The sequence below is a fragment of the Catharus ustulatus genome, chromosome 9 (assembly GCF_009819885.2).
Source record: "Catharus ustulatus isolate bCatUst1 chromosome 9, bCatUst1.pri.v2, whole genome shotgun sequence".
NCBI lineage: Eukaryota > Metazoa > Chordata > Aves > Passeriformes > Turdidae > Catharus > Catharus ustulatus.
The window spans coordinates 18,083,870-18,107,612 of NC_046229.1; the positions used below are offsets into that span (position 1 = coordinate 18,083,870).

The following is a 23,743-nucleotide window of genomic DNA, read 5'->3' on the forward strand; positions in this document are numbered from 1 at the left end:
CATGTACAAAAGGGATTGAGAATTGCCTGTTTCCCTAAAATGAAATCTCTAGTATTGACTGTGTTACAATAGCATAATTAAAAGTTTCTCCTTTATGACACAGAATAAAGCCTCCGAATGCTGAGAGTTTTCAAACATATCTCTGTTTGTGTTGGGATGTATTGTTGTAACCTGCCCCAGTGGTCTCTATATTCCAAGCCAGAGGGGCTGTTTATTCCTCAAATTGAGTCAAATTTTTTATTTGGTGCTAAAAGTAGTGCATTTTTTAATGTGAAAAAAAGCATAGGAAATAGTGACATAACTTCTTTTTGTGGATTAGGTATTAAGTAGCAACAGAACACAATCCTTATGTTCTCTGTATTTAATTTTTGGAAATTCATCAGCTGTTGAGATCTAAACATAAGGAGAGTCCTTAAGACAGTAAGACAGTGTAAATTCAAAGGGAAAAGCCTTAGCTACTAGAAGATGAGTGTTAGGGAGGGAAAAGAACAGTCTTAGTAAGTTGTGTATATTCTTCCCTTTGCATGTAACCTTTCTCAAAGGGAAAATATACAAAGGGACATGGAGGAAAAGTCTCTCACTAGGATGCAATTGGCTACCTGTTGGATTTGATCTGCCTTTGAAATCCAAAGAGCAAGCTTTGCACTTTGAATTTAGTTAAATAGAGCTTCAAAAGTGTAATGTCATAACCCCAAAATTCTTTCATAATGAAGTGGTCTCTTTATTTTTAGTTCTGTTCCTCTGGAATTATTTGAAAATTTCTGCAGTTAGTCTCTGATCAGAATCTCACTTGGAAGAAATAAAAATGATAAACTGGTAGGTGTCTTTATTAATGTGAGATGGCGACATAGAAAGGTAAATTATTTGCTTAGTGGGATATCTATTCTATGCACAGCACACTGTTTGCATTCCTGTTGTTCATTTATTTCCTGATTCCTATTCTTTTAATGTAATTAATAGTGGGAAGGAAAGCATTTTCTTTGACACGTGAATAACTTGAGTTTCCCTACAGATTGCGATCCTTGGGAATTTTTTCCATGCATCATTTAAATGTGGTATAATGCAATGGACATCAACTTTCTCATGAAAGAAAGAGGAACCACCCCAGCTGTAAAATAAGGAAAGGACACGTGAAATTAAACCCCTGGCCACTGAAATGAAATCCTTTAAGGGAGAGAAGTGATGACCTGCAGTTGTATGGAAGGTAGGACAATCGGGGTCGGTGGCCCTGGGTTTCCCGTTAATGTGACTCGCACGGGGTTTAGTGGGACAGGAGCGGCTGGCGCAGCAGCTGCAGGCTCTGCCGTGTTCATGCAGCAGCCGCAGCTGCAGGCTCTGCCGTGTCCATGCAGCAGCATCAGCAGCTGCTGCAGGTTCTGTCGTGTCCATGCAGCAGCAGCAGCAGCAGGCTCTGCCGTGTCCATGCAGCAGCAGCAGCAGGCTCTGCCGTGTCCATGCAGCAGCAGCTGCTGCAGGCTCTGCCGTGTCCATGCAGCAGCAGCAGCAGGCTCTGCCGTGTCCATGCAGCAGCAGCTGCTGCAGGCTCTGCCGTGTCCATGCAGCAGCAGCTGCTGCAGGCTCTGCCGTGTCCATGCAGCAGCAGCAGCTGCAGGCTCTGCCGTGTCCATGCAGCAGCAGCAGCAGCTGCAGGCGCTGCCGTGTCCATGCAGCAGCTGCAGGCGCTGCCATGTCCATGCTGCAGCAGCAGATGCAGGCGCTGCCGTGTCTATGCAGCAGCAGCAGCAGGCTCTGTCGTGTCCGTGCAGCAGCAGCAGCTGCAGGCTCTGCCGTGTCCATGCAGCAGCAGCTGCAGGCTCTGCCGTGTCCGTGCAGCAGCAGCAGCAGCTGCAGGCTCTGCCGTGTCCGTGCAGCAGCAGCAGCAGCTGCAGGCTCTGCCGTGTCCGTGCAGCAGCAGCAGCAGCTGCAGGCTCTGCCGTGTCCGTGCAGCAGCAGCAGCAGCTGCTGGCCCTGCCGTGTCCATGCAGCAGCAGCAGCAGCTGCAGGCGCTGCCGTGTCCATGCAGCAGCAGCAGCTGCAGGCTCTGCCGTGTCCATGCAGCAGCAGCAGCAGCAGGCTCTGCCGTGTCCATGCAGCAGCAGCAGCAGCAGGCTCTGCCGTGTCCATGCAGCAGCAGCAGCAGCAGCAGATGCAGGCGCTGCCGTGTCCGTGCCGGCAGTCACTGCTGGGCTCACCCTGCCGGCAGGCGGCTGTCGAGCCCAGAAAATGGCTTTGGGCTGCGTGTGCCCAAACTACTGAGGGTTACCTGAGTCGCTCTGTGCCGACAATGCGCGAACCAGTTCTAAATTCAAACTCGCTAGGGAGATTAAACAGTAACCTAGGATACCGAGCGTGTTCAAATGTTAAGGCAGATTTTGCACAACAGCACGTACATTTGTAATTCAAAGTCAGATGCTGGTAAAATATTGATTAGCAATTCTTAAAATGAGTGATGCTGATCCTTTGCTACACATTCATCCACTATTCGTTATTCTACAGCTTTAATAGGTACCATGACACAATCTCCATCTTTCATTATGGATACGTATATCACCCTGTGTCAATCCATACACTCTGCTTGAAAGCTGCTATTGATGCCAAGTGCAGTGACTGTTCAAGTTTCTGGTTATTATCTAAAAGCTTATAATCTTTATGCCTGTAGATAATATGGTAATGAACAAAAACCTGAATATCAGAATTCACCATGGCCATACTTAACTTTGCACATTTGTTACAGCTTGATGTTCTTTTAAAGTAACGTGCATGGAAGGGGTTGATGGGAGAAGGGAGAAAACATGGGTTAGGTGAACTGGAGGTAACAAATTAAGGTAGCAAAGCCATTTATGGTTATGTTCTGATATAATTCTGAAGGGATGTACAGTAGAAGCAGATGGATTTGTAGTATTCAAGCAGGCAATGCAAGCATTAGAAAGTTGAAAATCATATTTTAAAGTAATGAATTTGTAATTGTCCAGCCTCCAGGTTGGGCTATAGCTTATGTTATCAAAAGAAAATGCTGAATTATCATGTGATAGTCTTGTTTCACTGGGAAAAAAGTAAATTCCTATGAAATAAGGTTGTTTGTATACTTATAACACTGCTAGTTGACACCAATTGACAACACATTTTCTCTGCTACATATGGCACAGAAAGATGTGCTCTTGGCTATAGTGCAGGCAAAAAAAAGTGAGCACAGGATATTTCATAAAAGCAGATGGAAGTTCTCATTTTTCCTCCTATTAATAGCTGGTGTTTGTAGTGTCCTTTCAGTTGTTATCCAATCACTCTTAATGTATTTCTATTTGCTGAGATGAGAGGAGGGAAAAAAAGAAACTTTCTGTTTGCTATGTAAAATTCATTTCAGTACAGGAACTGGACTGGAAAAGATGGAGGGGTGCAGTTCTTCCCACAAAAATTCAGAGATAGGAGAAAAATTCGAGTTAGGTCATTCCAAGCAGTGGCTGAGTTTGCACTAATAAATGAAGTTTTCCTTCTGCCTTGAGGCAGGAGTGGTGTGGTCTAACTCATATAGTTTCCTGGTAATTTTCTGCTTTAAAGAAAAAATAAATCAGTACTCAGAGTAAAACCATAAGTTTATTTTGCCTAATAGTTGAAATAGGAACTGAGTGGCAGTCAGTTTCTAGGCAGATGCAGAGCTCCCAGCTTTGCATAATGCTGGTTATGGTTAACCAGCCTCTGGGAGACACAGGAAATCTGTGGGGAGCTCAGCACAAGCTGAAGTGTCAGGACACCTATTCTTTTGTCTCAAAGTATTTCCTGAGCTGTGAACTAATGATTACCCACTCACCACATGGAAGTGTTATGAATATCAATATTTTTTGAAATTAGAGCACTTTGAGTGCTGGTGATGGGGGAAATACATATGTAAAGGAAGGAGGGAGCTAAATTCTTTTGGTTTTGAAGCCAAAAGAGATAAAATGGTTTTTGCAGCCCCTCTTTCTTCTTTTTATTTTTTTTTTTTGTGGAGTAAAAATCGAATTTTAATATGACAAAGAGACTGCTGGCTAGCAGAGAAAAGGATTAATGGAACCTCACACTGAGACAGAGATATTTGGAAGTAATTTGTTTGGTCCTGCTGAGTTTTGTGGCAGTGGAAAGCTAAGCTGCTTCTGTCTTTAGAAAGTGTGCCCACAGGGAGTGCCAGACAGCTTTTCTGCCACTCCAAATTAATGATTCAGATTGTTTTTCTGCCAAGATAATATCCTTAGGTACACTTGGAAACTCAAGTAGATTCTGTTGAAAACTGAACAGAATTAACAAAATACACAACTACTGTAATAATTAGAATTATGTGGATTCAGTCCAAAAGCAGAATTGGGCAGTTTTCTTTTAAAGCCTGCATTAATAAGTCAATGATGGGGGGAAACAGCTAAATATAAAAATAAATTTTCTAAGCTAAAAATAAGTTGCCATCATCTGCCAGAAGAAGCTAGTGGTTTACAAGGATACTAGAACAATGTCATCTATCATGAAGCTTTTGCTGCATGTAAAACTACTTGAATATGTCTTTAATATGTACTTGAGTCCCTTTAGTTGCATCCCTTCCTCCAACTGATAATTTTAAGGATGTGACTAGAAGAAATCTTTATGGCAATATTTGTTTAATTATTTCTAGGCTTAGGGTCAGCTGCATTCCCTGATAATGGAAACAATGTCAAAATTCTAAGTGATTAATTTTAACATTTCTGGCAATATCCCATGGAGATGTGGTAGAGTCTTCCCCTTGTCTTACAGCTTGGTCATTTCACATCCTCAACTGCTAAACTGGAGGAGAGCATGACTCAGGATTTATATGGGAATCTCCTAGAGCAAGAGTACGCTTGAGCAGGAAAAGGGAGTAACAGTGACTGATATCAGATTTCTCACTAAGCTGAAGTGGTAAGTATTACGCTGCTAAGACTTCTGCTTTATTTTTAATGTATTTAAATTTGTTTGAGTCATGTGGTCTTAATATATTGTTCATGAATTCAAAATGTTGCAATAATTTGTCTAAAAGCTTTTTGTCTCTTAACTTCAAATTCGTTACCTGTGTAGCTTGTTGTGGTCTATGATCTTTACTGATTGGCTTTTAGTTAAGGTGACATGCACATCTCTATACATAGAGATGCATATCTCTAATACATAGATGGCTTCTGTTTTCAGTCTTGAGAATAGTTGTGCCCATATTCAAATTCAAACACTAATAAAACCACTGAAATATGTTGGGAAGAAATAAGCTTTGCACTTGACTTTTTGGAATATTTTTAATCCTTTGAGTCAGATTCTGTGCTAATTCTCTAGAAAAAGAGAATCACAATGCCTGCAGAAACACTAGGATGGGTCCCAGAAACAGTATGTTACTGTGTACAATTTCTAATCAGCCTGACTTCCCAAGTCTAACAGTTAACTTGTAAAGATAAATAACCAGCCAGACTGCAGCAGTGCTCTGGTGCAATGACAGTGTCCTGTTCTGGTGCTACCTCGTTCAAAGCCTGCTCGGTGATATCTTTGGAGTGCTCCTCTTTATCGTGTACATGTGCTCTTAAAAAGCAGGCATAGCCCAGGGCTGCTGTGCTAACACCTGTCCTGTTTTACACAGTATTGCAGAGCAGCCTCTCAGTCAGTTCTGGGGGTTGTGAAGTTACTCAATATCTCTGGAATATCCTCCAGCCCCCGATGTTTGCTTTAACTTAGGGTTAGTAAAGGTGATTTTTGGGGAGAGCTGGCTGGAAAGAAGGAATCCTGTTTGTCCTGGGAAAACCTCTCATTGCTAGAATTAGGATTTTTAAGCATTACTGAGTAGCTACATATTGTATTAATGTACCCACGATACAGGCTGCAGTTTCCTTCTCCTAAAATGTCTACAAATTACCAGAAAACTTTTGATTTTGTTACATTGCTCTAAATAGAAAACAAATTCTGACATATTGAGAATGTTGGCATTGCACATTTTGCAGAAATAGGAGTAATTAATTAATTCTTAAACTAGAGCTAAGTAAAAGAGAGTTTATGTATCAATCAACCAACCACAAATATAAATATATATATTTATATAATGCATTGAAACTCTCTTGATGTATATTTAATGCAAGGCCAGTATTTAAATTTGAGTGCCTATTAAGTGCCTGATTTCCAAAGCTTCTGACTCCATAGACTTAGAACTTAGGATCAATTTTCCAGTAGATTACTTTTCAATACTTTATTGGGGCTTCTGAAGTTGAAAATTGTAGCTCTAAAGTTGTTTTTCTAGGGTTCATTTTTAGATGTCTGATCTGCAAATCTGAATCTTCCTGAAATAATCAGGAAGTGAAAAATCCTGGCAACAAATTCCAAATTCACATCAGGACTCTAGTGTCTATTAAAGGTTCAGTGTACATTTGTTTCTGAAAATGACCCTTTTAAAAAAAAATAAAGTGCCATACCAGGCATCCAAGACCAAAGCTGCCCAAATTGTTGCATGCATTTATAAACCTTGGTTGGGACACAGTGCAGCATGGATTACTGTGTGATTAAAAAGTGTCAAAATGCCTCTTTCTAAAATTATTACATTTGCAGCAAGTTATACGTATTAATTTAGAAGAGATTGAAAGCATATAAAATGAACAAATTATTTTAATTTTTACTTGAACAAGTATTATTTCATATCATCTGATTATATGTTTTTAAGAATTATCTAAAGATAGCTGAGCAAAAGGCTGATTGGTCTTTTCAGCATTTAATGGACACTGTTTTTTCCCAATCCTGAAAGCCATGTAAGTTGAGTGAATTCAAACATATAAGTAAAATTATTAATAAATATTTCTGCTTTATTACCTGAATCCTCAATATATGTTCTGCTTGCTGAATGCTTTAGTAATTAATACGATCTACCAACTGAGTCAATCTGCCACACTTCAACCGCACTGTGCCTACATGTGGAATTTCAACTTCAGAGTCTAAAATTGGAGGGTTCATGACCATCACCTTACTATAAACATACACAGAAGTCACTGCAAATGTGGGACATTTACTCATTTTGTGGATCCCCATGGATCCAAATGCATTTCTGGCGTAATGCAAGTACCTGTAACATTTTGCTCAAGAAGTTACATTCACCTGTGAGCTCCACTGCTTATTTTGATATTCTCATATTAATATTATTGTAGTACAATAATTTCAAATCAATATGAAAAAATTTGCATGTTCCTTTCATATGGAAAATAGAACTAAATCTAAATTGTGATGCAAAGGAACATTACCTGAAAGGCGACTTGGGAATCAAAAAATGATTGGATTTAAGTAATTTTTGTTTTATGATATAGAGACTTAGCAGTATTTATTATTATATTGAGTTTTTATCCCACCTTATAAAAATTATTTCTAAGTAAAGAGTGAGGGGAAAACTAAAAAATTCATGCCCTCAGAGGGGAATTTAATTCAGATGGCTTTGAAAACATTTGCTTTCTAATAGTAGCTTTGTAACACTTCGGTGGAAAAATAATCTTTGACAAGGCTTTAACACTTGTCTGAGGAACCTTCCTGTTAAAGTCAATGATGTGGTTCATCCGTAAATGAGCTTTTTTCTCTCAGCTGCCCCCCTCACCTTTCCCAACATCTCAGTGGGTAATTTACGCGTGGAGCTGTGATGTACACACCGCAAGAATCGCAGTTCCGTGCCCGTGTGGGCGCGGTGCCCGCTGAGGAGGGGGCGAGCCGGGACCCCGCCGCTCCCGGCCGTGACTCAGCGCTTTGGGGAGGCCTCGCAGCCGCCCGGGGCACGGAGCCCCGGGGCCTGGCCGCGGCCTCGTTAATGAGTAACAGCGCGGGGCCGCTCCCGGCGCGGCACCTTCGCCCCGCGGCCGCTCGGGGCTCCGGGGCAGCGCCGGCCGCTCCCGTCCCGGCCCCGCCGCTCCAGCCGGACCCGCCCCTCTCCTCTCCCAGTCTCCTCCGCGGCTCCCCCTCCCGAGCCAGGCGGAGCTGGAGCTGGAGCTGGCAGCGACGTCGTTCCTCGCCGCCGCCTCTCCCCAGTGACCGAGGGCACCGGCGCTGCCTGGGGGGGCCCCGTTCTCCGGCCGCCGCCCGACGCCTCATCCCCGCCTCTGCCGGAGCCGGCGCTGCCCGCGGAGCAGCCATGAGCTGGGGCACGGAGCTGTGGGTGAGTCCCGGCTCGCCTCTCATTGTGTCTGAGATTCGCCACCTTCCCTTGTCTGCTCGGGCAGCTGCCCCGGGGAGGCGCGGAGCGGCCGGAGCCGAGGCGCTGTGCTTTGTTCGGCGCTGGGGCGGCGGGCAGGGGCTGCGGCGGGCGGGGCGGGCCGGGGTCCGGCGCGGGCGGCGGGAGGGCGGCGGCGCTGGGCCGGGGGCCGCGGCGGGGCGGGAGCGCCGCGTCCGGGGCGCGGTGCGCGCGCCGCCTGCGCGGCCATGGCGCTCCCCGGGGCGGCCCCTCGCCCTCCGCCCGCCCGGCGCGGTCACGGCGGGACGGGCGCTTTGTGTGCGGCCGGAGCAGCGCCCCGCTCGGGGCCCGGCGGCGGGGCCCTCGCCGTGCTCCCGGCACGGCCCGGGGCGGGGTCCCGGCGCGGCTGGGGCAGCGGCCCGCACCGGGCAGCCTCGGGGCGGCGGCTGAGCTGCTGCTCCCCCGAAAACCGCCGGGCTGCTCAGGCGAGCAAAGCTTACAGCTGCCGGCCCTAACTAGAAGCAGCAACTATAGCTTTGTCTCTACAAGTATCGCAGAATATTGGCTAACACTGCATTGTGTTTGTTTTAAATACGAAGGAACGAGACAGGGAGTTTTTGTCTCGCGTCAGGGCTTTCCTTAAAGCTCCCCTCTTCCCTCCGAAGGCTCCGTGGCTGAGCCGAGGCCGGCGGGGAAGGAAGGGGCTTCTCCCGGGGGAGTGCTGGAGCTCGCAGTGCTGGGTGCTCTGTCTCTGTCAGCTTTCCTGCTCTTGCTGCTCTGCTGGGGCTAACCCTGACCGTGGGAATGCTTAGACTTGAAAAAGAATAGTGCCAAGGAGGGTTTAACGTCCCCGCTCTAAATGCCGCCTGCCCTCCATTTATTTGCTTTTAAAGACTGTGAAGCAGACACTTTAGTTCTAAGAAAAAAAAATACAGAAAGCAAACGTTGCAGCTTGAGGTCTGGTCTATGAACTCTTAATCTGGACCGGTCATTACAGGTTGTTTTTTGCTTGTTTGTTTGATGTTTTGTTTTTGGTTTTTTTTGCGTTGAACGGAACATCTCTTATCAGTATTTTGTAGCGCAGGGCTATTAGTCCCTAGAGGAGCAAAGATCTGCTCCGCACCGAGACAAGGGGCTGCCCGAGGAGCCGGGGCAGGCGGGGCTGGGAGTGCCAGCGGAGCTCCTGAAGCCATCTGAATTAACTTGTGTCTGGTTATGCAAAATGAGGATAATAGCATCACGTGTACTGTGTGGAGAAGCCTGATTTAAATGTATTTAGGGGTTACTTTAGTGTTTTGCATAGTGCCTTGTACTTTGCTAGGATTTGTAGGCACAATGAGAATTCAGACAAAATAGGCTTTTTAAGTACTGATGGCACTGCTGTAGCAGGCTTGAAATCTGAAAGTGTTGTGGTATTGGCGGCAAGGGGTAAGTAAAAGCTGTGATTTATGTTACCCACACAAGAGCGTGTGTAGCTCATGCCTGTATGTACTCTATGAGAGGTGAGTGTCACTTGAGGAGAGTGGGGATTGGCATTTGGGTGAGCACTGGCTGAAAGCACCCAGATATGTGTTGCTTTAGAAAACAATACTTTAGAAGAACTCTTTTAAAAAGACTTTTAGCTTACTTCTATCTGCTCATTTTTGTAGCCTCTTAATTGTATTTTTTTTTGTTCAGCTTGTAAATGACAGTTGAAGTTGGTATACTCTGTCTTGTGTTCAGTTTTGTATGAAAGTGCTTGTCTTTGTCCTACGTTTAAGAAACATATTCAAAAAGATGGATTTTGACCTCAGACTTCCTTTTAATGACCGGCATTTAACTCTTGGTGTTGTGAAACTAGCTGAAGTTTATTTTGACCCTATTTTTTCCTAAGTCACTGATTCTTATGAATTAGTTGGAAGAAATAATGCCAAAATTTTAATCTAAAAGTTTTACTGGAGTGCTTCTATTTTAGCAAAATTTACTGTATTTTTTGCTTGATATCTGGAGACGACTTGCAACTCTACACTGAGGTAGCTTTATGCATGAAATGCTCTGTTTGTAACTGTATAACTAGACTTTGACAATGCAAGTTTTTACATTACAGGGTACCTTTTAATTATTTTTTTAATTGAATCTAATCATACTTTTAAAAATCTACTATGTTTATAAACCAAACTGGTTTCTTAGTTGGAAGAATATTCAGTGCTTCACTTACTGTAAAAAGTATTAAACCTTAATTGTTTTAGCAACTTATGCTGGGCAAGTAAAGATTGGTTTTTGAAGATCTGGCACAAAATCAAATTCATTAAGAATTATCTTAAATCTAGGTTAAAAACACAAGGAAAAACAGTATTGTAGGTCTTCAAAGACAGGGCTTTGAACCAGATAAAGAACCTCTTAGACATGTTTGTGTTCTGGTGTAGCAATTCCTTCATCATTCCCTGTTAGCATCAGTGCTGCTTTGGGAGGTAGCTGGAGCTGCTCTGTGTTTGCTGATGGCAGCAGGGGCACGAGATGTTCAGTCCCCAGCTGCACAGAACTCTTCTGCTCAGCTTTTCTGGACACCTCCCTGGGCCTAAAGCTCTCCTTCATTAGTGCTTTCACCTCATAAAGTGGAATTTTTCAGGGTTAGGACTGGTATCTAAGCATAGTTTTTCAAAACATTTGCACTTTTGTATGTATGCTTTGCTAATTCATTGAAGCAAATTTGATTATTCTGCATCAGGCTTTTTAAATATCTCCTTAACTCTTGCCTTCTTAAGTTGTATCTCTTCATGCTCTTTTTTCATACTTTATGCTGATTGACTGTTCTGAGGTATTTTTAAAATTGTTCTGGAGTTTTATACTGTATGCTCTTTTGGATAAAGTAAAAAAGTGAGCATAGGTGAATGTGGAGACAAATAAGGAGCCATAAGAGGGGGGATAAGGGAAGCAACTCATGTCTGGTATTTATGTGGCAATTATTAAATACAGCAATTCTGTTACTGAAATGATACATATGCTATTAAAAGGTTATATCAGGGACAGGACAAAGGAAAGATTTTCTTTGATTTGCCAGTATTTTCTAATTCTTTAAATTTGATAGCTGTTTGTTTGTTTTTCAAGCAAGTTTTTTTTTTTTTTTAATAAGTGCACCACCATTCTCTGAAGTGAGTATGCATTGTACGAAATGTGTATGTCTTGATTAGACTAAAGCACTTGGTGCTTTTCAGTGTGTCTTGGCCAGAAAGTGTGCTCCTTGTTGTGTCTCTTTTGATAGCATTGTATGAAATAATGTAAATTAATAATAACAAAATGTCAAATCATATAAACCATCCTGTGCGGGAAATATGCTCCCCTTTTCTGCTTTCTTATTACAATAGGAAATTTGATTATGTTTTGAAAATAATGTTTGACAGATTTTTTTTTTTTTTCATTGGTGTGTGTATCTTTGTGATCACTCATATTCCTTATGGTGTGACCATACAGGACCTAAGATACTCTGGTGAGCTGCTTTGCATAATATTCTCTTAAGGGTTAGACCTGAGTAGTGAGAACTGGCAAGTCTTGTCTAATTCAGTTGAAATGTATTTTCTGAAAGTTTGGCTGTTGGGTGCCAAATTTTCCTATCTTTAGTATATAATTTCTTCATAGGTAACATTTGTAAAGCAATAATCATCTGAAGAAAGGCAGCACGTAATCATGAAGCAGCATTGCTGTACTTCATTAGTAATAGAAAATTACTGCTGATTAATTAGACACAGATTCTTTTCAGAATTAACGTTTTGGAGTCTGTCATACTCTTTTCAAATACTGCACACTTATGTTCACCTCATAAACAGTAGGAGGGTTTATACATTGAAGCTGTGGTTAGACATGTATTTTTGCTTTATAAAGTGCCCCGACTTCTGTCGAACTGTGCTGCAGTGTCCAAGATTAGATAGATGGGACTAAAATTGAGATGGGGTTTAGTAACTTTAAATATTTGGGAATAAAAATGATAGATTATGTTATGTTTAGGAATCTTCTCAGCATGAGCATCTGTTCAGTGTGTATGTTTCTGTACATCTGGAGTTCCTTTTGTGGTGGGTGTAAAGTGTACAAATAGCATTAACATAGAATATTTTAAAAATACATCTGGTTATTGTCATCTTGGGTTGTTGTGCTGTTAAATGGAACATGTAGTGCTTTTGCTTTGAGGCTTACTAAGCTTTGGAGACTGGAGTGTAGCTGATAACGAAGTCCTTGGTAATGAGAGGAGACTGTGATTGGCACTCTGAAGTGGCTTCTTTGGAAATTAATTAAAGAGTTTGTACTGTCTCTTTAAAAAAAAACACCAACCAGGAAGGATGTTTTTTGACTTTGGATGCACGTTCTGTTGTTCCAACCCCTGTGAACTCCTTAATAGCAGTTGGCAGAAAAAGAGTTTGAATACCATGTCAGAACATTTTCAGTCTGTAGAACCAGTCTAGCCATCTGTTTCTCACCTCTTGATAAATATTTAAAACAGAAATTTTGCTGAGGGCTTTTTGTACTGAGATTCCTTGATTAAAAAGAAATGGCCATAGAAGATTTAATGATACTATTGTTGTGAGCTCCTTGGGGCCAGAAGCACACCATCTTCTATAATTAAGAAACCACTGGCACTGTAGAGTAGTATTTTAGAAATTAGTTATGTTGGACCAAAGAAAGATCAAAGTATATTTGGTGATGTGCTCTTTTTAATCTTTCCTTCTGTGCCTAAACCTAAGTTCTGTTTTAAAAAATATTAAATAACTTGGTTGCATCAGTAATTTTTCAAAAGCTGTTAGAAATATTCTTATGCTTTCAGTCCCACTTTCAGACATTGTTTCCTTCTTGCTTTAAAATCTTAGTCTTTTTTTGTAGAAGATAAATCATGCGGTGATGTTGTCTAATCTTAAAAGTTGTCAAGTGCAATTACATATGGAAAGCATCCACAGAATGTAAATGTGAAAGAGTGAACTTCAAAAAGTCGCTAACTATTATGTAGCATACTTCTGTTGTAGTAATTTCTTGCATTTTTGTTCACTAGATTAGAAAATTTATTTTTTTAGCTAAATAAAAGTTTTTTTCCAAGTGAAAAAAAAGTTTTTTCTCTTGAAACTGAGAAATCTTTCTTGTCTGTTAATGTGAATGTGGTTATGTACTTACTAGCATTGTTAATACAGATAAAAAAAACACTGTAAATAATTCTAAATATCAAACCATACCCCATATGGAAGTTCTTATATGTTTTTGAATCCTAATATTTTGTAAACTTACTTTCCAGTATGCTACCATATATTCTGTTGACGACAATACTCTGTTTAACAGGGGGATGTTGGAGAGATGGAACTTGGATTTTTTTTCTTTTTTTGTCCCCAGATTGCTCCATTAGCTTAACCCAAAGATTGCAAACAGTACTCTGTATAGATTCTCTCTTCAGTCAGTACTCTTGCTGTTGTGGTCTGCAGATGTGTGCAAGGAATGTGTCTTGTGGCTGCAGTATAAGATTGCAGTGTTTTCCAGATGCATGGGATGGTTGCACATCCTGGCTTGGGTGACGGGCTGCCTAAGATGCCTCATGGCTGTGAGGATCCAGTCTTTCCCAAGCAGTGTTGTGAAAATCTTGTGAAGACCTCTGAGATTTCCAACTAGAAAGTTATGTAAGGATCAAGTACTTGGTTATTGAAAGTGTTGTTACCTTAGGCTTTGGTGTGAAAACAGTTGTACTGTGTTGTAGTTGGAAATGTTTGTCTGCTTTTTTCCAGCAATTGTCTGGTTCATAAACATCTGACCTTTTTTCTGGCTTTTCCAGGAAGGGGTGTGTCATTGTCATGCGACTTTATCAGTTTGGGTTTGATGTTGAACATGATTTAACTTAAGAATGCATGCGTGTGTCTTTGACTATCTATTTAGAAAGTGTTTTTTTAAAAACTTTATCATCTGATATCTATTAAAAAGGCATCTGTTTTTATTTATGACCCCACTTGTTTACGTACTTGGAAGTGTATATACTTTTCAATGAAATTTATACAAACATACATGGGATCTTACTAATCTGAAAATTCTGAACACTGGAAAAGTGTTGCTGTATTGTAAAAAATGTATGCGGTATCCTTGTTCATAGTATGAAATCCAGAGTTGCCTGTATCAGATTCTAAATGCTGCAGCTGTCATTTGATTTCCTGAGTGAGATTAGTAACAAGGTTGTTGGAAATTGCAGGATCTTTTATCTCAACCAAGCTGAGGATTTCTTTAAAGTGTGTATCTGTCAAAATAATGATCCTCTGGAATGGCAATTTGGGATGGAGAAAAGCACGGGTAGAGAAAGGTGGGTTGGCAATGTGCTCATGAGCTGAGGGTTGCCCAAGTAGGTATGATTTGTGCTTTCAGCTGTTTGCAGGTAGATACTGATAAACAGAAGGTTTGTTCTTATTGCTCGTGTAGAGTAGTCACTGATGCTGTAAACCTACTGAAATAAGTTAATTAGTGTTGTATTTAAATTAGTTCTTATACTGAATTGATCTGAGTGAGACCCTCATTTGTTAATATACAGTCTTTAAATACTTCAGTCGTTACATTTGCAGAGCACTTTTTAGTATTCTTGGTAAAGCTAGTAATTGAGTAACAGAGGGGGTTTTATTTTTTGTGGAGGGGAAGTTATTTAACACAAGGCAGATTAAGTTTTCATTGTTCATGCAACACATGTGCATACTTTTTAAAGAACTTGAATTCTTTTTGGTAGAGAGAAGAATTCCCTGAAGTCCAGATATGTTCAGCTTTTTCCTTGTAATGGTGAACAAACTGTTCAGTGAAAGCTGGAATTCCAGTCAGATTGTTTCATTTTGCCCCTAGTGAGTTTACGTACCCCAGTCCCAGTGCTCTCTTGGCAGAAGGTTTAGAGGTTTGTCTTCAGATGTATGTCAGTGCTTCAGCTGGATGGGAAAAGAAGGGGAAAAAAGTATTATACTAATAAAAGCCTTCTGGTTTTCATTAAAATGCAGACCCTCTACACTGACTTTGTTTGTGGAATTATCTACAGTAAAGTTTTGCGTCGTTGGGGTTTTTTTCATCTACAAGTTCTAGTGTAAGAGGAGAGTGGTAGGAGTATTACATTTCCTGCTAGGTGACTAGAGCAGGAAAGGGCTTTATTTTAGGTATACTGAATTTTCTGAAAATTTCTATTGTATGGAAATTTGAAATAGTTACATGTAAGATTTATGAATACCTTTTCTTTGATTTTTTTTTTAAAGACATTTGCCATTTACTATGAATAGGACATTAGACTGATGGAACTGCTTTCTGGCATCATGCTTTGTACTTTTTCCTGTAGTTTTATTATTGCTTACATCTTTTGAAGAAGTGCAGTCTTACCGCGAGCTAAAAAGCTAATATTGCAGGACCTGAATTTTTCTTGGGCTTTAATGTGGAACTCTTGTATCATCTTGAGCAAAAAAACTTAATTTTTGTCCCTGTTAGTTGGGTTGTAAAATTGGAATACACTTTGTTCGTTTTAATCAAATTAATATTGTAGCAATATTTGTAAATACTTTAACGTTCTTTGATGTGTAAGGGCACAGTAATACGGTGTTTTAAAATGTTGAAAGTAACCCTTGCACTTTTATCCTGGTTTTAGAGGGGATAGAGTTCATTTACTACTTAGTAGCTGGTACAGTTGCTGTGATTTGGATACTCACAAATGTTTGCTGCAGAGGAAAGTACCATGTGACTCTCTTCTCCTTGGCTGGTACACAATAAATACTACAACATGCTTTTTTTGTAGTTCCGTATTAAATAAAAGATATTTTTTCAGCATTGTGCAATGAAATGACATTGACTAGATTTGAGTTAGGAGTTACTTAAGTACTAAGTTAATTCTGAAATATGACAGCAATTGCACTGGAGAGTTGAAAGGCAACCTTAACTTCTGGCATACTTGAGGTAACAGATGTGAGTGCAGGTGATGAAGATGGGTGTGCCTTGTCGATCTCCATCTGCATTGTAAATCCTTTGTAAAGAGAACTTTGATTGCTGGATTCTTTCTCATGATGAATGCCCAATTTGAGTGGGTGTGAAAGTCTCACTTTGTGTATTCTGGTTGGTAGAGTGATTGGAGGGCGTTTTCTTTGAATGTGGGTATGCTTCTTGTATGCTTTGTCTTTACCTCGGATGGATTATTCTCTCAAAGGAGGTTAATAATGTTTTACTTTTCTAATAATACCTTCAGATAAGCATTTGGTCTAGGTGGCATGGGGTTTTCTTGTGGCAGTGAGTGGGAAAATAATTGATGTCTGTGAACCCCAGACAATGCCTGTGCTCCAGTACAGTTGACTGTCTCTACAGCAGGGGAGTATTGTAATATGTATAATATCCAGCACTTTTTAATCCTTACAATAAATGGACAAAGTGTTTCTCTTTCAGCTATCTGTTATGGCATCTAATTGTCCTGCAATTTTTTCCTCTATTTATATGATGTCAGTCACAATTAGAGGAATATATAGGGTTGATAATTTCACATTTGTAATCAGTCATGGGAGCCTATTTATGTTTGTATTTGTGTAGGACCTAGTACCATTAGTCACATAGTGTCCTTGTGTTGTGCTGCATTCTACACAAACTCACTATAAAGAGCATCCCCAAGCCAGTTAACTTTGAGTTCCAGCAGGGGCTGGCTGGGTCATGTAGTGCTGGTGCCAGATACCCCAGTGCTGGTGTGCAGACCCTACTGTTATTCAGCACAGTGATCTCAGCTGCAGCCTCTTAAGTGTTTTTTTGGTAAGCCTTACAAGCAAAGGGTAGCAAAGGTAGTGGGGTGGAACTTTGTCATGTTTGCAAGGGAGGAGCACCCAAACAACCTAAGAGAATGCAGGAAATACTTTTTGAAAAGTATGAGAGAGTGTTGATGTCTCAAGTGAAGCAAGCAGTAATCGTTTGGTATGATGAGGTAATAAGCTGGAATCAGCCAGCAGTGCCCTTGAAGGGAGGTTAAGAAGCTAATGTTTGATGTGATAGAGAAAAAAGAGATAATACTGGGTGAAAAACATGTGGGTGAAAGGGTAATCTCTCAATACCAGAGAACAGGATGTGGTGTGGTTGAGAAATGAGATGGATAGAGAATGCCTGAAGATTGCAGACATTGAAATGATTAGAAAGAGAACTGATTTAAAAAAAAAAAAACAAAAAAAAAAACAAAATGGAGAAATTGTTAGAAAGTCTTAGTATGGACATAGATTTGAGATTCAGGAAAGAAGTCAAATAATCAGGTGAAAGAAAGGTTAAAGTTTGGGACCTTAGTATAAAAGGCATAAACCAGTGAAGTGCAATAGCTGCCAAGATATGATGTGCATTACATGCTTTTAAATGAAATGTTTTATCTTAGTTTTTCCCTGAAAACAAGTTCAAATTTGTGATTAGTAAATGGAAAACTCTTTGAAGGTCCACTCAGGACAGCTGATAAAATAATTTTGTTCTTTTGAGTCAAATATGGCTTCCCTCATGCCCCAATATCTGCTTTATTTAGACTGTAATAGTGCAGGTACTCATTGACATATTTAATTTTACCAATACTTGTTTATTTTATGAGCAAAGATCTCACAGGATCAGTGAAACTCATATTAATGTGCTTGAGACCAAATACCAGTAAATTTTCAAAGCTGTCTTTTGTTTATGAGAAAGGGGATATTTGCAAACTAGTAGTTCCTGTAGCTTGTAGTTGATGCACAACAGTATTTAAATCAGCAACAATTACTGATGTTATTTTGTTTAATTTAATGGATCTTTTTTCAGCCTTTTGAGTTTTGACTACTACAAACTGAGTTAGAAGAACGAGGAGATGTACTTGGATTTATGAATGCTGAGAAGTTTATTTTCAGGGTATTTATACTTTATTTAATTGAAAACTTTATCTCAGTAGCTGTGGTTTTTTATTAGCTAAACTGCAGATGATGACATTTGAGATCTTTGCAATATGGTTAAGGTGTTACAGATTTGTTTGGAGGAGGGCAAGAATAGGATGAACTTGTCTTGAAAAGTCCTCCAGCATGTTGTAATAAAATGGTAAAAACCAGACTGGACTATCTGGTTAGGTTTCATGTCTAAGAAGATGGCATGTTTAAAGAAGAAAAATTATTTTCTTGAAAATAAATAGTAACTTATCAGGAAAATCTAAATGTTTGGGATTTTTGTACATTGTAGTAATGTGAGGGGAATGTAGACTGTACAGTTCTATGAGACTTAAATGGAAATGTCACCATGTGAGGCAAGCTGAGCAATTTTGTGAAGTATCCTGGCTCTGCATGATACTCAAATATTTACTCCTGCAACAAGAGGTATGGTGGCCTGATTGTTTAGGTTGAGACTGAGGAAACAGGGGTTGTGGGTTATTTGTTTTGGTTTATCTTTATTGCTTCTTTGTTTTGTAAAAGCGGTGAGGTCTTTTGTGTTATTTCTGTTGAAGTTTTGCAATCACATAAATTAGATCTTTTTCACTTATCTCCCCAAGTTTGAGACCCTGTTAGTATTAAGATGTCTTTTTCTCTAATAATAAGGGTAACTTATTTCTAAAATGGCTTTTAAAGAAACATATTCACTTTGGTATTGGTGCTAGGGAGAATAATTATCATCTTTCCAGGAACAGCATTGCAGTTCCTCCTGTGCTAGCCTAGCACTTGAGAGATCTGAGTGGATTTCCCCAGGCTCCAGGTTTATGTTCTGCTTTCCTGAGAGAGAAACAGTGAGGTAGGAGTTGAGTGCAACAAGAAGTTTTTGCTGGAAGAAACATCCGTTTAGTGGGTTGGAATAGGAGTTTTGTAAAACCAGGGATTGGCTCTGTATATTAAAACTGTAGTAGGTACAAACAAACCTGGTGTTAGGCAGTGTGCTATCTGCTCTTCCTGCTTGGATGTCTTAGCACCCAGTGACTTCCAATTATTTTGGTTCTGCGAGGTTGTCATTCAGTTTCACTGAAATTTTAGTAGTTGAACTGAAATAATTTTCTTCAAAGAGTTAAAATAGTCTTAAAGATGAGATGCCAGTGGTATTTGCTTAGTGATTCTTAGATAAAATGTTTTTCCATGATCTGTCTGCTTTATACTTCAAGGCTGTAATTGTGGGCTGTGTAATAAATACATTTTGACATCATTTGTATAAAAATCCCTTGCAATTTTTGAGAAAACATGTAATTGTCTTAAGGTGGTTGTGCTGAATGGCCAGGATTCATGCTTTTTACAATAATGAGGTACCATGGAATATCAGTGCTCCAGTCTCAAGTTTCAACCTTGAGTTTTAATTCTGAACAGAGAGCTTCTACAGACCTTTATACACACCTTAGGTGGGAATACTGCTGTTAGTTTATATGTACTGGATGCTGGAAATGTGAATTTTAAGACCTTATATGTAAATGTTTCTTATGATCTTGATAGACTATTTGTAGTACTTTGTACTTAACATTTCAATTCTAATCATGCAGGCATAGTCAGACTGTAAGTCAAACCTGAAGCTTGTGGCTTTCCTGACTGCTTTTCTTCGTTATGTCATTGGAAAAGAGGTTTGATTTTTTGCTGACTTGTGTTCATTTGTGGGGAGGGGATCATGCTCCCATATCTCCCTGGTTAATCTAACAGTTGTTTGGATGTTGTCTGTTATCCTTTCATGACTGTTCCCAGTTACACTGTTATGAAGATACCATGGCTTTTATAATGTTGGATCTTTCTGTCCTTTCTTAATCAATGTAAAACAATGTTTCGTATGGTGTAAAGGGGATTTTGTTTTTTAAGGAAGGTGGTGAATTTTAGATCATTTTTTCAAGAGCACTTTGCAGATTTTTCATTTATTTTCAGTTGATTTAAATTATCTCAAAGTAGCACAGTATGTAGTTGAAACTCATTTCAAGAAATATTTTTTAAAATATTACTGTATTTTGCAAAAAGCTGATAAGAGCACTTGAAAAATATATTTAAAAATCTGTGTATTCCTGCTGTAATAAAGGGGTTTGAGGCTTTACTTGTAGTTGGATCCTTTATGTTTTGATAGTCTCTGCTGCTAAAGCTAATCCAATAGTAAGTTTATAGCAGGAAATGGCACCCTAACATCTTGAACAGCTCTTTTTTTTTTTAACCATCAGATTCTGCTTGTCTTTGTTCTGAGAACAGTTTCTTCTGATCTTAATTTACTAGAAGTTCCTAACAATTTACTTGCTCCATTTTTAGATTATTTAGACTATCGTATGTTATTTTTATTCATCATCTCTTTTTTTGGTGTTATTATTCATTCAGCAGCATTAGCTTCTGTGTTCTGCTTAGTATTAAGTTCTATTTTATGATGAAAAAGATGTGTAAAGAGTTATAGCAAGTTAACAGTGAAGAAATACGAGTTACACAAAGTTATTTGCAAGGTCATCTTCTGGGGTACAACATACTTTCTCGTGTGTGCAGTTTTCTTCTGGGCTTTGTATGATCTGTGTTTATCTTCTCTGTAACATGGTATAAAACATTTGCAACACCTGCGGAGGTGTTGCTGAAGGCTTTCCTGTTAATATTTCAGAAGGCTTTCATAATCAACATTTCCATATGAGGAACCCTTTTCAGTAGCTGTCATCGCTTTAACTTTTTTGAGTGGAAGCAATGGTAAGTATGTTTTAGATTATCTCATAACCTGCTCATTTAAGCACTGTCTTTTGGCTTTAAGGACAGTATATTAAAAGACATTTCTAGTAAAGCTGTATTTAATGCCAGATGACACAAAAAATAGTATTTCTTAACAATTTCATTCATCTGGCTGGAAACTGTTTACTGTTTCAGCTGTAAATAGTTTATTTGAATTACATTTGGTGTGCTGTTGTCTTATGTTATTATTAGAAATCCTAAGTTACATCTTGGAAAAACACCTTTATTCAGTATTTTCTCCACAATTTTATGTGTCTGATTTCATGTCAGGATTTGCCTACTAGCTGATATTTATTGATGTTGTGGCCCAGTTTAATTGATAGTCAGTTTTCTGCTGTAGTTTCTGGCAATCTTGCTTTTTTTTCTGTTAGAGTTCTTTACCTATTACACCTGTTTATTGCAAAAAAACTATTACTAGTTTATACATTAGAGTTCTAAAAACTTAAGAGTTGTTTCCAAGAGAGACAGGTTCAGAAATCAGAGATGACTGCGCAGATGTTGTGGCAAGTGTATTATGTAGTCTCTCCAGTTCTTTGTTGAAGTGGGGAAAACTATTTTGCAGCATGGGTGAAAAACATTTTAATTTGCATTTTAGTTGATTGTTGAGTTTGGAATCCTCAATGTGAAATGTTTGCAATAATTTTGAGCAATAAAATTCTTTGTCAGTCAGATATATGGCTTAGTTAGAAGTATTATTGTTGAGATATTAGTGCATGTTATCTCAGCATGATTTTAACATGGAAGCAAAACAGATGACACTCATGTAGGTGACAACCATTTAAGGTGGGTGCTGAGAACCACAACAGTTTAGAGAGCATTAAATTATTTCTAAATTGCTCTTGTGTTACTGTCGATTGTCTCTGTGAAGTGACTAGTTGATACATTTGTGTATGAATGAGCTGGTTTGTGGAATGCTAGAAATTCAAGTATTTATTTTGTGCTACTTTGTATTCTTGAGAGGCATAGAAGTTTTTGATTGTATGTAACCAGAAAAAAAAGAAACTTTAATATTATTATCAGGAGTGCGCTCTAATTGCAGCAGGTTGATAGCAAATGAATATTTTCAGCCTAATGGACTAAGGCCAAATGTGTGCCAGCCTGATGGACTAATGCCACTAGTGCAGGGCACATCTCATGTGAGTTGATTCATACTTACGTAGATAAAATCTAATTTGAAAACTGAACTTTTGACAATTGCGGCAAAACCAAGTCCAGTAGAGCTTTGGGAACTGAAAAGAAAATATATTAAGTATAGGCTTTCTTTTTGCAATTTAAGAAATGCCATGTTCCATGACACTAACATCAGGGTCATATTCATTTCAGTGATTTGGGCTCAAGTCTAGTTCTCTGGATGATTCAGATGGGGAGGTCAAACTTAAGCAGTAATCATTCTCTTCTGTATTTCTTGCCTAACAGAATTCTTTCTAGACTGTACAAGGTTATTTTCAATTCACACAAGCATGAAGTTGCTTCAGAGTTAAGAAACAGAAATCTAGCATTCTGAAAAACTGCATTGAGAATGTCATGGATGAAGTGCTGTTTCAGGGTACAGGTTTCAGGTGCTGACAAGTTAATATATTCTCAACTTTTTCTTTATCCAGTTTTGCTGCCTTTGTTTCAGTTCACTAATTTGCTTTGTAACTGGGTAGTGGATATACTTAATCATGGTGCAAAATAATGTGTTTCACTTTATTGGTTAAGTATTTTGTTTATGCCTTTCTCGTGGTATAAAAACAAATTTTATTTTCGCAATTAACCATGTGGTTTTTTAAATGCAGATTGTGCATTCTGCTCCCATAAAAGTGTAATAATTTTGCATGTTCTTATAAAGCATTTAAGGTGTCTGGGAAATTAATCCTTCTTGTGGCTGTTTTGTGGTATGGTGTGATACCGTAAGAAGAGCACTCAAAATTTAGTCAAATATATTTTGATAAATGATCTTTTGAATGTTTTAAGTATTTAGTATTTCTCTGAGGCTGGTGGGGACGATAGTATCAAATAGTTTCCTTCCCAAATCATTCTCTTCAAGAAAATAAGTAGTTGACTGATGAGTGTCTTTAATTTTCCATTATATGCTAAAGATGCACTGAATTCAGAATACTGTTACAGATTGATTAAATTAATTTCATTTAATTTTAGTTTTATTAATTTTCTTTCTAAAAGATATGCATGGTTTTACACAATGATATGTAACGACATAAAAACTGAAAAAAGAGATACTTGGGGAAAAGGCACTTGCTTTAATTTTTTTCTACCATAAAATCATGGTGTGTTTTTGATTACAAGCTGGCACACTTTAATCACTGATTTTTAAATGTTTTTGCTAAGATATAGAATGTTAAGGCTCCCCAGATATGAAGCATCAATTTTCAGTATTTTTTAATCAAGCTAGTAATGTTAAAAACAAAGCTTAAACTCCCACGTGCAATTAGATGGTTTCAGTTTTATAGTCAGTCTAATAAAAGATATAACAATTTCATTCAGTATGAAAGAAATGAGTTTTGGTTTTCTCATTATGTCGTGTTTTATTCAGTATTTGAGGCTGTCAGAATTTCTTTAGTGTTTCTTTGACAGTTTCTAGACCCTTGATTATTTACAGATATTTATTCCTTATTGGTTAATATTTTGCTATTTTAATTCCATGCAGACTTAGTGAAATGAGTGCTTAGTAAAGACATGAGTAACACTTCATGTTGAAGAATGAAATCACTAATAATGAGGTTTTCCATAAAGGACATAATGAATGTGGTGTGACAGTGACATAAAATACAGGAGAGGTTATATCTTAAGGTGACAAAAGACTGCCACTTTCCTCTGCTTCCAGATCAGTGTGCAATAAGGAGTGTTAAGTTTCACAGGGCTGTTTGGGCAGAACAGGTTTTTAAAAGGAAAGTACAAGTACAAAAGTCTGGAGGTGTTCAAGGCCAGGCTGGCTGAGGCTCTGAGTGACCTGGTCTAGTGGGAGGTATCC

The 23,743-nt window shown here is 39.1% G+C and overlaps 1 protein-coding gene across 5 annotated transcripts in view; it reads left to right on the top strand.

The window, feature by feature from the left end:
* Positions 1-7,932: 7,932 nt before the first annotated feature.
* FNBP1L (formin binding protein 1 like) overlaps positions 7,933-23,743 on the top strand; it is a 57,223-nt gene continuing 41,412 nt past the window's right edge. For all 5 annotated transcript variants that reach the window (XM_033067149.1, XM_033067150.1, XM_033067151.1 and 2 more), the window contains exon 1: positions 7,933-8,131. In XM_033067149.1, coding sequence (XP_032923040.1) covers positions 8,108-8,131 — 24 coding nt within the window. In that variant the 5' untranslated portion in view covers positions 7,933-8,107. The remainder of the gene's footprint in view (positions 8,132-23,743) is intronic.